This window comes from Carettochelys insculpta, chromosome 3, assembly GCF_033958435.1.
Source record: "Carettochelys insculpta isolate YL-2023 chromosome 3, ASM3395843v1, whole genome shotgun sequence".
Taxonomy (NCBI): Eukaryota; Metazoa; Chordata; order Testudines; family Carettochelyidae; genus Carettochelys; species Carettochelys insculpta.
This window is the reverse complement of record NC_134139.1, coordinates 109,554,058-109,570,414: the sequence shown is the minus strand read 5'-3', so window position 1 is coordinate 109,570,414 and position 16,357 is coordinate 109,554,058. Positions and strand designations below refer to the sequence as shown.

Below are 16,357 nucleotides of genomic sequence, written 5' to 3'. Positions count from 1 at the left end.
GCAATTAATTCTCTACCAACATACTGCACTTTGGTATTTTCCTGAAGGCCTCAACAGGTAATGATTTAGGCTGTAAGGAGCATTAGAAGTGCTTCTTGGAACAATCCAAATCATTAGTTTATCAAGCGTCTGTTTGAACAGGCTAAATTCAGCTCAGGGGATCACTGAACTCACCTTACTTGTTAACCCTGTCTGTTGTTTGTTGAGCTACTTGAAAACTTTTCTTTTTTCCGTGATAGGAAATACTAAAAGCCACTTATTCTGAAATGTTAGTAAAACAAAAAGGCATTTGTACCTCTGCTGGCTGAGAAACCTGGCTACTATATCACTGGCTTTCAGTTCTTCCGTCAGCTGTATTGCCATGGAAACTTTCGAAAGATGAGGCGCTTGCACCCGTATCACTCCCTGAGGAACATCAGCCTGCAAAGCAATAATGAAATTGGAACAAAGCTGCTAGCAGCTGGCTTTGATGAGTTTCTCCAAATACTGTATGGAATAAGTAATTTAGTACAAGGCCCTGTAAATATGCTTAACTACTGCCTACATCACTGCATAAAGACGTTAACTACATTGTAATTTACTAAATTACCTTAGACCCTCAAATCTCTTTTTAATGGCAATGGAGATCTTTATAACAAAAAACTGTCAAGTTTAATTATTTTCTAAAGATGTTATGAATGACAACAGTAAAGAATAAGACTATATTAAGAATCAATTTCAGCATGTTCTGAGAATCTTGTCTATTTGATAGAGTAATACATGAGTATGATTTGCAAAAGAGATGGATGGGCTAGTGTCGAGCAAAAATTTCCAGTTTCCTTTACCCTGAAATTTACAAACAATCTTACAAAAGGATTCACAGATCGTTCAGATTTGCTCAATTGATTTTAACAAAATTTTCTCCCTTCCATAGACAGATACTCCCAAAACATTTCTACAGCTTTTATCCTCCTTTTCTTGTTCCCTAGACTTTATTCCGCGAGTCAGCATGCACTTTTGGCTGCATAATGGATATATTTTATTTCAATCTATAAATCTCATGGTGAGGAATATCAAACATGTCAGTATAGAGAAATGATTGCTTTTTCTATTCAATTTACAACACTGACACTCTGCATTACAAGAAGGCATAATTTATTTATATACTCAGTCCTAATTTCTGTTCTTAGAAAACTTTAATAATTTTTCTGTACACATAAACTACCACTTGCCTGGCCCCAAATGTCCTTCTTTTGATGTGAAAAGAAGTGTTAAAATATCTGAAGGAGTGAGGGGTACTGCAAAGAAATATGAGTTCTAAGAAATAATTCTCATTTTTTCCTCTATACTCAGGGATTGTAAAGCTTAATGACTGTTATTTCATTATTAGTGAATTATCAGAGGTACAAAGTTTATAAAATTAAGTCTAGAAATGTTCACATATACTGCTATAACTGCAGCAGCTCCATTGAAATCAACGGACGTAGAATGTTGTAGAACCAGTATAAATAAGATTAGAATCAGACCAATAGATTACTGATGTCATCCAACTGTTAATCATATTACAGTACTGAGCTCTGCAGTGATAAAGGAAGTCCAATCTTAAACCAATGGACTAAGAACAATCACAGTATACACTGTGCCCCAGCTATAGTCTTTTCATGTATTTTACAACTCTGAGAACTGAACTGCTGGATTTAACACCTAGTCATGTTGAAAGAATTTACAACTGTTGGCTCAAGAGCTTGCAAGAAACTACCTCCAATGATCCTGACCATAAGCATCTGTCAAAATGTATACAAAAAGTTAACTAGCTCGTGCTTAAATAGCTCTTGCTTGTCTTCAAAACTGTTATGAACATACTCACTGTCAACAAGGGAGCAATCCTCTGAGGGTGGAAAGGCTACTTATGCATATCCTGAATAGGCCTTTCATTGTGTTCTGCATGGTAAATTTAAATCACTCTTCATTTTAGTATTCAGTTGGCTTGCATAGTGATGAATGTGTATGTTCATCGGGCATGTTATGGATGGATGTGAATTCTGCTTTCCCTGATTGTATGAGTGGAGGGACCAGCCCAGGGAAGAAGCATGTTAAGAATTTCCAAAATATTGTGAAATCAGGGCTTAGAAAACATGCTTTGTAGCTAAAGAATACAAACCAGCACCATCTTCAATTCCTACATTTCTTGGAGGAGTTTGTGCTCAGCCACAGCTAAAGTTCAGGATCCTGTACCTTAGAGAACAAACCTCAGCTGCAGCTGACCCCTGGTCAGTGCAGCTCATAGAGAAAAGGTGGGGGGGGGGCAAAAATGCCTTTACAGTACATTCTGTTTTCCTTATCTCTAAAGCTCACCAGGGAGAAACTGGCTGCTGCAAGTTACTATGAGTGACAAGGTGAGTGAAGCACTCTTTTGTGTACCAACTTCTGTCAGTGAGAAGACATCAGTCCAATAAAAGATATTGCCTCACTCACCTTATTTCTCTAACGCCCACAGAGCTATAACAACACTGAATAGAGCTGAGCTACCTTTGCCCATTATGCAGCCAAGGATTGCTTTGTCCTGTCTGTGACAAGGCCCCTCTCTGCCTTGAATGGCCCCCATGCCAAGAAGGATGAGACAGTGGGTGACAGAAAAGTAGTTATGCTAGTCAAGGATTTTCCTACCTTGAGGGACTCCCCAGTAGCCTGACGTAAGCAGGTTTCAAACCCAGCTTGAGCCTTGCACCATAACAGTAAGGAGACAATGAGCACCATGGAGCTGGCCCACAGAGCTATAAATGTGGATGTTCTGGAAAGGATGTAACCTTCAGGAGCTTCTAAGAAGTTGTCATTAAAGGTAGGCTTCACCCCTGTGCAGAGCGTCCACCCAAAGACTGTTTAACACTTAAGTCCCACTCAGCCCCTATTCTGAGGGTGAACCTTAAGTGGAGCACAGAGCACGTGTTCTGCAGTAAGGAGACAATAATCCACCACACAGGATACAGGGCGAAAGCAAGACACTACTATCATTTAAAAACTATCCTGTACACAGGAAGGTGATTTTAACATTATGGCTTAAACTTGTAACACATCACTTGCTCATTGACTTGTGTGGGACTGCGTGCTATGTAAATTGTATAGACATCAGCCTCATTTATTTACAAATCTAATTCCGCAAACGAGAAAACAGATGAACCATTAAAGATGGGCTCTTGAAAATCCTAAAGCATTCTAAAGTTATCTCAGTTATTTCAGTATTCTAAAGGACTAGTTCACCACCAGAAGAAGGTATTTCATGTCATTAGGAACTATACGTTCAGTCTCATGTCTGCATAGTATCAGATAGCCAAGTGCAAATACTGTGCTTTCCTGCATCAAATATTATGGAATGCTTTACACACTTAATGAGGATTTGTGAAATAAACTGCAAATAGATTTTTCAGTAAGGCTAATGCGTGAAATAATATAAGCAATTTTATGGCTGGCTTAAGATCCGTTACATTAAACCTAAGTCCTAACTCTTAGATGGCTTGGGGCAAGGGGACGAAGGGAAGGAGAGAAACAGATGTTTTTGACAGCAAATGTTCAACACCACCAAATTATATCAGTTAAAAATAAAAAAAGACCTAAAAATACTGCCTGATTTATCTTTGTGTATTCAGCTGCAGTTTCTGTACTGCAGCAGAGGGTGGCAGCATTCCTAAGATGCCAACATCCTAACTGTACTAAACTGTTCAAAGAGTCTATATGCAATTAATCTTTCCATTTTAAACGGTCAGTGTAAAGGAATTGTGTGTTAATGCTTGGCTATCTCCATTTTAAAAGGTAGACAGATGGAAACCTCGCTCTTGGCATGTGTATTTGGAAGAACGTTGAATAGTGTCTGAGGAATCAGTCTGTACTGAAACAGTGTCCTGGTCAGAAATTTGTCAAATGCTGCAACATACCTCTGAATATGGGTAAGAGAAGTTGAACACTCTAGCCCTCATCAGATGCAATGTTGCAGATTCCTTTAACTGTATGGAGTTCCTGGTATACAAAGGTCTGCTCCAACCCCTTTGTTTGCAGGATCGAGGACCCAGTTTTTGCCTGGTGGCAGAAATGCAGCCAAATACCATGTCCTTAAATACCACACCACTTCTGAGCCAGTTTACACAGAGCTTTGAAAAGCTCCTTTTTTAATGGTGCAACACAGATCCCAAAGCAACCATTTTTAGAGGCAGCACTTTTACAAAGAATGTCACACCATAACCAGTGTTCCCTGTAAGCTGAGTGCTTGGGTGGCGACCCAGGAGAGATTCAGATGCCGCACAGCTGATTAGCAGAGTACCCACAGCTTCCCACAGCTGGCAGCATGTCTGGCTATGGGTGGTGCACATCTGCCTAGTTTCACATAACAGAATTTATTCTGCCCACGGATGGAAAAAATGAGAGGGAACACTGACCATGACAATTTTTCTGTTAGGTATTCTGGGGGTGATTGTGCAGGAAGACTTTAATATCCAAATATATGTAGTTACTGATATATTCTTAATTTCCAAATTATGGCTGCCATAAACATAAACCACACGTTTTTAATTCTGTGAAGAAGTAGACATCAAAGTGTAATTGGCAAGTTATTTAATCTACCATTAAATGTCACATGCATACTTCAGCTTTTCCAGACCTTAAAAAAAATCTATAAATTACACAAATTAGGGGTTGTGTTCTTGAAAAAAGTATATACTTCAAGGCTATGTCACTTTGCAACGAAGACCCATAGGGTTGTCTTTGTTCAAGATCATGGATTTTTATATTTACATTCATTTCAGCCTCTCTCCAGTTTGCCTGCCTTTCCTATTCCTGGGAGAACGTAGGAAACTGATATAAACATGAACCCCATGCTACAGTGTGTTGAGAGGAAACTAACACATTTCAGAGATCCTTCTGCCCCCAAGGACACAACAGACAGGAAGATGAGAGGGGCACCACAACACACCATATATAGCATAAGTCAAGTATCTGACAGGTGTAAGTGTTGACAAAATTTCTTACATTAGAAAACTCTAGTCCTACCAGCTGTAGCAAAGCTTGTCCACAGCTACAAATAACACAGGAAATCAGACCATGCAGGCCAGTTGCAGTTTTAGAGCCTTCCACAAGATGTCTCTATCTCACTGAAATCTGGAATATGACCTCTGCTAAAGATCTGGTCATACAAATTTTATTCAGAATGGTATAATGGACATATATATTTGGTGTTATTTGGTTGTGTATTTAAAAATAGTAACTGCCTTCCTAGGCCTCTTCAAATGCATTACATTTGATACAGTGGATTCCAACACTAAATAAATTAAAATATCAATTATATTTAAATAATTAGAAATAATGATGCAACAGGTATGTTGGGGTAAAAACCCCACATTAAGAGTAACTGTCTGTAAACACTGGACCTACTACTCGAACTAACAGGAAAAAACTTCTCCAAAACCCACATACAATTTAAAATTAGAATGTGTTTATGCTGAGTGGCTGTTATATTGAAATCTATCCTTAGCCATCACTTCTGGGACTGACAAAAACTGGCTACTTAATGAAGATGATGCTTGACTGAAGATGAACCCAAATTGTACTCTGTATCTGGGAACAAAAGGGGATGAATTATTAAGACAGTGGTTTCATGAGGGATATGTCTTGTACAGGTTTTACTGTGTATTCAGTTGCTTAACAACGTGACAAATTTGTCCTCATCACTGTTTTAAAACAAATATCTTCTCAAGATACTTCTCAAGACCTCCCCGACGCCCCCAGCTGCGCTACAAAGATGTTTGCAAGAGAGACCTCAGGGAAGTAGACATCAAGCCAGACAGCTGGGAGGAGCCGGCAGATGATCGCAGCAGATTGAGGCAGGAACTATACAAGGGCCTTCAGAAGGGTGAGTTGAGGATCACAAATCTAGCAAAGGCGAAGCGAGCCCACAGAAAGCACAGCAAGGACCTGCCAGACACCCATTACATATGCAACAGGTGCAGCAAGGACTGTCACTCTCGTGTGGGTCTTCACAGTCACAGCCGACGCTGCAAATGAGGATGCCAAATGGAACTACGAAGGGCGCGATCCATAGTCTGCGTAGACTGAAGGATGCTACTACTACTACTACTTCTCAAGTCTACTAGATTTTAAAAATCCCTTTATATACCCCATCCAGACACTGTATTATAGTGCCTACCAGGTTTTTCACTGTCCTTGTTATTGGTTGTAATTGTAAGTCAGTTGTGATCACATTCCAACATGGCTACCATCTGACCTGACAGTATCCAGAACTGAATAATATGTGCTAGAGTTCCCAAACTAGTTTTATATAATGGAATTATAAAGAAGAATGTGGTACACAAACATTCATGCTTTGACTTTGGCTTTCTACTGCACTCTTCTATTTTTTACCATCTACTTACTTTGTGCTGGAATCATTACAATGTATGCACAGAATTGAAACAGCAGCAGAAAAATTATGCACTTCTATCTGGAAGTGCAACCAATACTATGGATACTTAGCAACAATCACAAAAATATACTTTGGGAAGTTTAACTGTTTCCTATTAGATCTTTGTACTGTTTGCTAAAAGATACTTTATGAACACATATTAAATACTATTAGGATATATAAACACAGTGAATGAAGATTATACCTCAGGATGAGATTTTGATACGCGCCTCATGATTTTGTGTCCTTTGTGTCCTTTTTTTAGGTACCCAAACTAAAAAGCCCCCTAAAGATATCTGATTTGCATAGGATGAATGCTCAGCATTTTCTGAAAATCAGATTCCTTGAACGTGTGTCTCGTTGGACACCCAAGAATTGAAAGTTATACCTAGATAAATCAATAACAACAGAGAGGTAGCCGTCTTAGTCTGTCAGTAAAAAGAGAATTTGGCTCAGTAACTATGACATGCTAAGAGTCTATTTTCTTACATCATTGGGGCTCTTCTCTTGCTTTTCGTATTTCTCCTTGTCATGAGCCATCTTTTTCAGCAGTTTCTTCATAGCTTTGTCCTTTTTTTCCTTTTTCTGACTTTCAGTGTTTTGCTTTCTCACTTGGTTGACTATAAATTTAGGAATCTGAAAGAATATACATTTTAATGATTATTATTATAGTCTTAACATACATCTAGCTTCTTTAAAATACTACACAACCTCGTGACACTGAGTCAGACAGGACTTGCAAAAGCTAATAGTTAATTCTAGTAACAATTAAACATTCACGAACAGTCTAAGGCTATGTCTACACTATGAAATAAAGTCAAATATATTAAAGTTGACTTTGTAACCCTAGATTTTATAAAATCAAAGTTAAGTTAGTGCGTCCCCACTAAATCACCAAAGTTTGACTTTTGCAGCAGGGCCGTGGCATTCTGGGTCTCTTTTTCATGATTAGATGTAACTGCCATGCTGGTCAGAAATAAAATGAATTCAAATTGCTGGCCTTCCTGTTTCCTACTTCCTGCACACGTGGAGAGCAGTGGAGGTGAAAGCAGCCAGGATGGACATATTCTGGGCATTGTGGGATATCTCTGGAGGCCGATAAAATTGATTTGAAGTAACGCCATTTCCACAGTAGCATTAATTTGACCTTTTAAATTTGAACTTGGTGTTATGCCACACTGGGGGGTTGGAGCAAGAAAGTTGACCTTAGTGTCCCTTAAAATTGATCTAATGGTATTTGCAGTGAAGACAGTCACATTGTAAAATTGAATTAAGCGCCTTAAAATTGACCTTACACTCTAGAGTAGACAAAGCCTCAGGCCTTGACATCACATTTGGGATCAGCTAGTGTCAAACTTAATGGGCATATTTAAGGAGTAAGGTCTCCACATGAATGTAAGTGACAGAACTGGGCCCCAGATAAGCTACGTCTACACTAGCACCTTCTTTTCAGAAGGGGCATGGTAATGAGGGAGTTTGGAAGATGCTAATGAGACGCTGCCATGAACCATTGCTGAAACCAAATAGGAAAAAGGGTCTTTTGAAGTCTGGGGACAGGGGGGCTTTCGAAAGGCCCCCATCTACATGGGTGGCATGTGTTCCAAAAGCAGCATTTTCGAATTGCGCATGGCTGCCATTATGCTAATGAGGCACTGCATATTCATGGCAGCGTGTCATTAGCATCTTCCAAACTGCCTCATTACCATGCCCCTTCTGAAAGGGGCTCGTGTAGACATAGCTATAGTGTTTCTACTTCCCTGAATCAAAAAAATATTAAACAAGGAATTTGCATTTTCCCTGGAATAATGTTGTAAGTTGGAGGAGGGCAGTGATTGTTAAAGCTAGCTAGGGGAAAACAAAGCTCCAAGTTGCATAGGTCTGATCTACATCCTGCTTGTAGTTCTTTAACAGAAGCTGTCATAATGCAACTAATTTTTTCAAAGAACAATGACCGGATATAAAAACAAATTGCCAAACAGGAGACAAATATCTTGAGTCTGAAAGAGACAAGCTGCTCATTAGAATGAACTATCCACAGATATCCCGGATTACTTAACTTTGAGATCAGATATTCCACACAGATATTTAGGTTACATCTCACATTAATAGACTGACAAAAATCTAATTTTCTTCTCATCTAGAATGATTTTACTATTGGTGCAACTTCACTGAGAATTACTCATTAGTTAAAGCTCAGCTGTGCCCTTTGCTGTCTTCCCCTCCCCCCATTCAAATGTGTCACTCTCACTCTTACAACACTGGCAGCGGTTCAGGTGCCTCCTTGCAAGCAGTGATGCTGTTGTTGTGACTTTGTAAAATTTAGGGAACATGCATAATTGGTTAAAGAACAAACTTACTGTCCAAAGAAGTTTTTGGTATTTAATCATGAAGCGCATGACGTTTGCTGTTCCAGCAGCCATAACAAATTCGCTTTGTTCAATAGTCTTTGAGGCAAACCCATGAAATGTGAAGAGGTTTGGGGCCATCACCATTGCCACATTATTTAGCGTCATTTTGTTTTTATCTCTATGATCAATTACCCTTTGGAGGAATTCAAGCAGCATCTGAAACAAGAGTAGCACTTGACAAGCTCTGTACATCAAAAAATTGTATCGAGTGACATATCACGTTATGTACTCTTTGAAAGGTTTTTTTTTATATCCTTGTTAACAAAAGGTTACATAAAAAAAACAAAAGAATGATGGAGAGTGCAGATGTGTTTATTCACAAGGCTACAATATGAAATTCCTTACACTGCTTTATTGATGAACTCAAAGTCGGGCTTGGAGCTGAGAGTGCGGAGAAGTAAATCATTCATCATTCCACTTTAGCTTTGGGGTAAAATTTTTGAAGGCATCAAAGGATACATCCACCCTGCAATGAGACAGCCGGCTTGTTGGGCCCTGTCTAAGGGTCTGTTTAATTGCAGTGCAGGCATTTGAGCTTGGCCTAGAACCTGGGCTATTGGACCCTAAGCTGTGCAGAAATTTGTGCCATTAGTTCAAATGCCACCCACCCGATTAGCAGAGTGCCTACAGTGCCCACAGCTGCCAGCATGTTTCTATTAGCGGTGCACCTCTGCATATACACAGTGTACATAACAAAATTTATTCTACGCATGGATGGAAAAATTGAGAGGGAACATTGGCTGAAACCTTTCGCTAGTTACTCCAGTCATGCAGACTGCTGATGGGCAGAGAAGTGCTTTGTGAGACACAGGTAGTGAGTGAAACTGCTTCCGTCACACTGACAAAACACCTGTCAGTCTCTAAGTGATGACACTTTCTGCTGTTTCTAGTCTAGGTTCTGCACATTTCCAATGCGGCTTTTGTCAAACTGGACCAAAAAACCCCTGTCCAAGCAGCTCTGCGCTATAAACAACTCTTCCAAATTTGTCTTTGTTGCAGTTCAATGGTGATCAAACACCAAAACCAAAGCTTAGCATGATGAGAACAGAACCAAAGAGCGAAGTGATTTGGAAGGTTTAAAGCCATGAGGCCAGCCAGTGTCAAGAGGAAATACTAACTCACAGGCTACGTCTACACTAGCCGTCTACTTCGACGTTCAAATCGAAGTTAAGCGGTGAGACATCTGAACGTCGAAGTAGGGTGTGTGTAGACGATCCGTGTCCCGCTACTTCGAAATAGCGGGGTCCTCCATGGCGGCAAGCAGCTGAGGGGTTGAAACACTCTGTCCAGCCCCTGCGGGGCTCTGTGATCTCTGCACTCAGCGGCTCTTAAAGCCACAGGGACCCGGAAACCCCGTAGCAGGAAGCTGGCAGCGTGCACGCAGCAGCCCTGCCACGAGGTGTCCCTGCACAACCAGACAGACACCATGGCAGCCAACCAGCCTCCAGAGCGCCCCAGAGCTCCCCCTCCGGGCCACCCCAGGGCTCCCAGGCCACCAGCCAGCGGGGTAGGAAGCGGGGCCCTTCCTGGACTGACCCTGAACTCCGAGACCTGCTGGGGCTCTGGGGGGAGGAGGAGGTGCTGCACATCTTGGGGAGCAAGTGGTGGAACGCGGAGGCATTCGCTCAGCTGGCCGAGGGCCTGGCTGCCCGGGGTCACCCTGCCCGCACTCCTGACCACGTCAGGAGTAAAGTCAAGGAGTTGCGACAGGGTTACGCCCAGGCCCGGGACTCGGCCAGTTGGTCTGGGGCTGCCCCCGCGGCTTGCCCCTATTAGCGGGAGTTCAGGGCTATCCTGGGCCCCCGGGGCACCTCCTCCCCCACCCCAGCCACCCTTGACACCATGGCCGACGAGCCCCAGCCAGCCTCAGAGCCAGGGTCGGGTCCAGAGGCCAGCCCTGCACCCCCTGGGCTAGAGCCGGGACCCTCCACCCCAGCCACCGAGTGGTCCAGCGAGGAGGGGGAGCTCATGCTGGACCTCCCATCCTGCAGCTCCAGCCGGGTGTCCGCTGCATGGGCATCTGCGGAGCCTGGCAGTGCACCGTCAGGTACGTACCCCACAGGGCACAGACCCCCTGAGCATGGGGCGGGGGCACCACTTGACTGGGGGCCCCCCACATCCCCACAACACCCCAGCCTGACATGGCCCGGGCAATCCACAGCACAGGGACGGTGCCACAGCCACCAGTGCCCAGCAGCACCTCCACCCATGGACAGTGCCGTGCCCCACCGCCAGTGGGAGGGGAGAGGGGTGGACCACTGGAGGGGGCCACCCACAGGATCACTGCACGCACCAATGGGGGATGGATGGGGGGGCAGACAGGCCCTTGGGGGGATGAGGGATGGGCCACGGGTCAAGGCTGGGTACTCACGGCCTCCCTTCCCCCTTTCCTCCTATTTCTGCAGCCGCACCATCCGTCGTCCCCGACAGCCCTCCCAGACCACTGGAGCACCAACTCCTGGGGTCAACACCTGCCCCACTACGGGCCCACCCCGCTGAGGAAACTGCTGCACCACCACCTATGACCTGGAGACGGCTGCGGCCCTCCGGCGCCAGGCGGACCTCATGGAGCGGAGGCTCCAATTCGAGGAGTGGGAGGCCGCCTGGCGCCGGGAGGCCCGGTGGGAATTCATGGCCACATTCAACCGGGTGGCCAATATGTTTGAGGAGCTGGTGGCCCGTCTGCCTCCCCCGATGTCCTCCGTGCTGCCCTCTCTGCCGCCCCGCCTGCTGATGTCCCGCCTGCTGCCCCACCCACCAGCTCCTCAGAGCAGGAGCCACCCGGGGCCAAGGACCCACCTCGGCCATACCTCCCCATGCTCCCGGCCCCCCAGCCGGCCTCGCCAGGGACCCCAGCTGAGAGAGGGACCGGCCAGCCGAACACGGCGGGGCTTGCGCCCTTCCACCCTTGCCCCAGAATGATGGGCTGATGTGTGGCGTGCCCACGTCTCCCCCCTGTACATAGTTGTCCCTACCCCTGTATATAGTTATTTATAGTTGACCCCCCCATAATAGTTTTTAGAGATGTCCCCAATTGTACATAGTTATTATTTTCATTGAATCCGTTTTATATTTGCTAATATTATTTGCCAAAAAGAGGCGACATTTTTGTTCTTGTAAATAATGATAGTTTTATTTTTCCAAAAACCTGTGTCCCGTGTGCTTTTGGTGATGGTGAGGTGTGGGTGCTGGGGCGGGGTGCAGGGATGGCCGGCGGCTCGCTCACTGGGCCCCCTGGTCAAAGTACTCCCTTAGGGCCTCCCAGACCCGGACCCTGTCCTGGTGGGCCTGGCGGCTCGGGGCGGCGGCTGGCTGGGGGTAGGCTGTTGCGGCCTCCTGTGCCCAGCCCTGCACGAAGGCCTCCCCCTTGCTTTCCACCAGGTTGTGGAGTGTGCAGCAGGCCCCCACAACCTGGGGGATATTTGGGAGGCCCAGGTCTAGGTGTGCCAGGAGGCAACGCCAGCGGCCTTTCAGGCGCCCGAAGGCTCGCTCGACCACTTGTCGGGCATGGTTGAGTTGGGCGTTGTAGCGCTCCTGGCTATCAGAGATGTGGCCTGTATAGGGCCGCATAAGCCAGGGCTGGAGGGGGTACGCCGCATCCCCCACAAGGCAGAGGGGTACGATGGTGGTATCCCCCAGAGGGATCTCCCTCTGGGGGATGTAGGTCCCCACCTGCAGTTGGCGGCACAGTCCTGAATTAGGGAAAACGTGGGCGTCGTGGGTAGAGCCAGGCCAGCCCATGTAGATGTTCCTGGAAGCGGCCATGGCTGTCGACCATGGCCTGCAGGATCACAGAGTGGTAGCCCTTCCTGTTGACATAGCGGCCACCACTGTGGTCTGGGGCGCGGGTGGGGATGTGGGTCCCATCAAGGGCTCCAAAGCAGTTGGGGAATCCCATGGCGGTGAATCCCTCAACGGCCGCGTCCAGGTCCCCAACTCGGACGACCCTCTTCAGCAGCAGGGCACGCACCACCTGTGGGGAGGGAACATAGGTGCCTGTGAGGGTTTGCAGAGTGTGACCCCCTCACCCAGGCCCCCCTCCTCACCCCTCCCCTCACCTAGACCCCCCTCCCCAGGCCTCCTTCCCAGGCCCCACTCACCCAGGACCCCCTCCCCAGCAGGGGGTTCAGCCCCAGGCCTCCTTACCTCCATAAGGACAGCCCCGACTGTGGCCTTTCCCACTCCAAACTGCTGTCCCATGGAGCGGTAGCTGTCTGGAGTGGCCAGCTTCCAGACAGCTATTGCGACCCTCTTCTCGACGGGGAGGGTGCACCGCATCTGGGTGTCGTGGTGCCTGAGTGCGGGGATGAGCCACTGGCAGAGCTCCATTAAGGTCTGCCGGCTCATGCGGAAGTTCCACAGCCACTGGTCATCATTCCATTCCCCCATAACCAGGTGCTCCCACCACTCGGTGCTGGAGGGGTAGCTCCAGAGTCGGCGGGGCACCCAGCGGGGGGAGGGTGAGGAGGGCCCGATGGTCGGGGATGTCTCCTGTTGCTCCTGGGGAGGGCTCCCATTCCAGAAGCTGGTGGGCAGCTGCCCAGGCAGCATCTAGAAGGGCGCCTGCTCTGCGGGAGGCAGCTTGTAGGGCTTCCAGCTGCGGCTGGAGGTCCATGTCTGCGGGCTCGAGGTTTGCGAGGCTTGTATCACCAACGCAGGGCTGCTCGTGCAGTGCAGGCTGAGTGAGTCTGGGAGGGGCCCTTTAAGGGAGCGGCTTGCAGCTGCCCCAGAAGGGCTAGTGTGCTCTGTGACCCGGTCCGTGAGCTTTCCTGCCCCCTTATTTCGAAAGAGGGGGCTTGTGTGTGTGGACACTCCATGTTTCCAGGGCGGCTCTTTTCGATGTTCTCCAGGGCTACTTCGACATTGAAAGTTGACGTTGCCAGCCCTGGAGGATGTGTAGATGATTATCGTCGAAGTAGCCGATTTCAAAGTTCTTACTTTGAAATAGTCTACTTCGACATTGTGTCCTAGTGTAGATGCAACCACAGAGAGAGAAAATAAACAGTACTGATAAAAAATGGGATATAGCCAAACTATTACACCCATCACATTCAAGTGAGGTTTTGGGCATTTTATCTCCATGCTATTCTGAGCCTATTTTTTCCATCTGAACTAGCAATAGCTGCTGCAGAAAAGGTACTGAACTGGGATTGTGATTAGGAGGTTTGAAGAAAAGGTGGTTCATACATTATAATTAGGATTGCTGGTAAAATTTTCAGAAGTGAGAGGGCCCAGATTTTTACGGGTGTTTAAACTGTAACATCTACTTGATTTAGGAGCCCAAGCCTCATTTTCAGAAGTGTTCTGGACACTATGGTTACGTCGACACAGCGGGGGCTACTTCAGGACATGAAGTATCCCAAAATAGCTGCCGGTTGTCTCAAAACAGTTTTTGAGATAATGGGTACACTATTCCTGCATCCCTGTACACCTCATCACACATGCTGAAATTTGCGTAGCACAAACTATGTAGCTTATTTTGCGTTTACAGCACTGTATAGATATAGCCTTTAGGAGTCTAAGTTCCATAGAATTTCACTGAGACTGAAGGTATCTCTACACTGCAATCTGGCTGATATACTCGTATTAGGGTGATGAAAAACAGCTATATAGATGCAGCAGAGTGACTGCAGTGTGAAGTCCACAAGTCAACTAAGGCCCCTGGGTATCTGCTTGCATTGCTGAAGCCTGCATCTACACAGCTACTCTTAGCCCTACTTGTTTGGGTTCAGTTAGCACAGATATATTCATCCAAACTGCAATCATGTCTGATACTGCAATGTAGACACAATGCTAGATTCTTAAGTGCTTGAGTCACTTGTAAAAATAAGAAATGCACACGCTTTTGAAAATTCTACTTTCTCTCAAGTTACCTCTAATATGAAAAAATAAAAATCAGCTAGTTATAATCTTAAAAGGTACTCAAACTTTTCGCAACAGATACATTAATAATAAGGTCACTTTTCTAATGAAGTACATACTTTGTTTAAAAAAGTGAATAGCCAGTCTAACCTTCAAAGTGTCTCTGTTTGCTTCGGGTAGAAGTAGTACCAAAAGATTCAATGCTTGTAGCTGATGCTTCTTGGTTGGAAGATCTGCCAGGGAAGCACATAAATCTCATTTCTGGAAAAGTTTTATTTTTTCCTCCCAAGCAAGAATGAAGAGTTAAATATTCTTGTAAAATGTCAAGTTCACGATTGATACATTTAATAATCGAGGCAAGTTTTTTACAGTATGACAAAGGATTGACAGCTCTTTCTCTGATGTTTATTTCAAAATGTTGTTTTATGACTCAGTTGCACCATGATTCACTGCTGCTTTGACAATAGCCTTTTCTCATACTTTATTTTGCAATGCAAGAACATGCTGGGAGAAAAGCAGAATGACTCATCCCTATTTGGGCTTGTGTTCAAGCATATGAATGAGTATGTCATTGACTGAAATTATAATGTTAATTGTTGCATAATGTCCTAGGTCTAGTCCAGCAGAATGTATATGATGTACTGCTGAATATAGCAGGTGTGTGCTAATGCTCTATAGATTAAAAACATAAAATGGAGGACCAGACCTGCTGGGTCACAGAGTCCGGTTGCATGCAACCCCATCAGACTAACCTGTTCAAAAATGGTCAATGTAATGTAAATGAGCAACAGCAGGTGCAGCCATGATAAGGTTAGTAACAGTATTGAGGATGGTGTTCATAAGTGTCATGAAGATGTTCTTATTCTGCCACAATTCTAGTTATATATGAACCTGCAGGACAGGCACATTTAAAATAAATAATTACATAAATAAAAATTACTCACACTTATTCTCTGGTCTATTTTGCACCATCCTTTTTGGCACTAGGGAGACTTAAATGATGTGGATCTAATAATGTACGGACCCCTTTTCTACAGAGGAATCCTTGAATGTAGTAAAGCCACCATAGGAGATCCTACATGACCTTCTCCTGGCTACCAGTATGAACACTGGAATGAAGACATGGACAGAGCTTCTTAGTTTCCAGCATCCGATGGTTGTTGGAACGGGTCCCCAGAGGGCTACAGCCTGCCCACCCAGTTTAAAACATTCCTGTGGCAACTCTAAGTTGCAGGCAGGGACTGGCCCATAGCTCACTGGCTGCAGAATAAGGGTACACAAAGGTAGCTTAAGCCCTTACCCTTTCCTCTCTTGACTTCTATCACGTGCTCTGCAATCTGGGCCACTTACCTGTAACATGTGACAAGAGAGACAGTCGCTCGCTTGATTGGCCTTTTGGGATTCTCCAAATGCCCTCCTCGAAAAGTAACCAGTTCTCCTGGCCATGGACCACAGAGAATGGATCCCTCTGAAACCTGTCAGCATTCCTCCAGCACTGACTGGGGAAGTTAATAGAAGAGGGGCTCACCACCCATGCTGGGCTTCTGACAGAGGCACAAACTCAGCATTCCATACACCCTCTTTTTAAGGCAACAGGTATGTGTTCTGGCCCAGCTTGGTGCTTTATTAGCTAATAGGCCATGGTGGAATCGATTCTCACAAT

The 16,357-nt window shown here is 45.3% G+C and overlaps 1 protein-coding gene across 2 annotated transcripts in view; it reads right to left on the bottom strand.

Annotated features, from left to right (window-relative positions):
• Positions 1 to 16,357, bottom strand: part of ARHGAP18 (Rho GTPase activating protein 18) — a 108,693-nt gene that overhangs the window by 9,388 nt on the left and 82,948 nt on the right. For both annotated transcript variants that reach the window (XR_012645045.1, XM_074990587.1), the window contains exons 10-13: positions 14,845 to 14,927; positions 8,782 to 8,988; positions 6,914 to 7,060; positions 296 to 420 (exon numbers count right to left, since the gene is read on the bottom strand). Coding sequence is in view for 1 of the 2 variants with exons in the window: in XM_074990587.1 (XP_074846688.1) it covers positions 296 to 420; positions 6,914 to 7,060; positions 8,782 to 8,988; positions 14,845 to 14,927 (562 nt within the window). In the remaining variant the exon portion in view is untranslated. The remainder of the gene's footprint in view (positions 1 to 295; positions 421 to 6,913; positions 7,061 to 8,781; positions 8,989 to 14,844; positions 14,928 to 16,357) is intronic.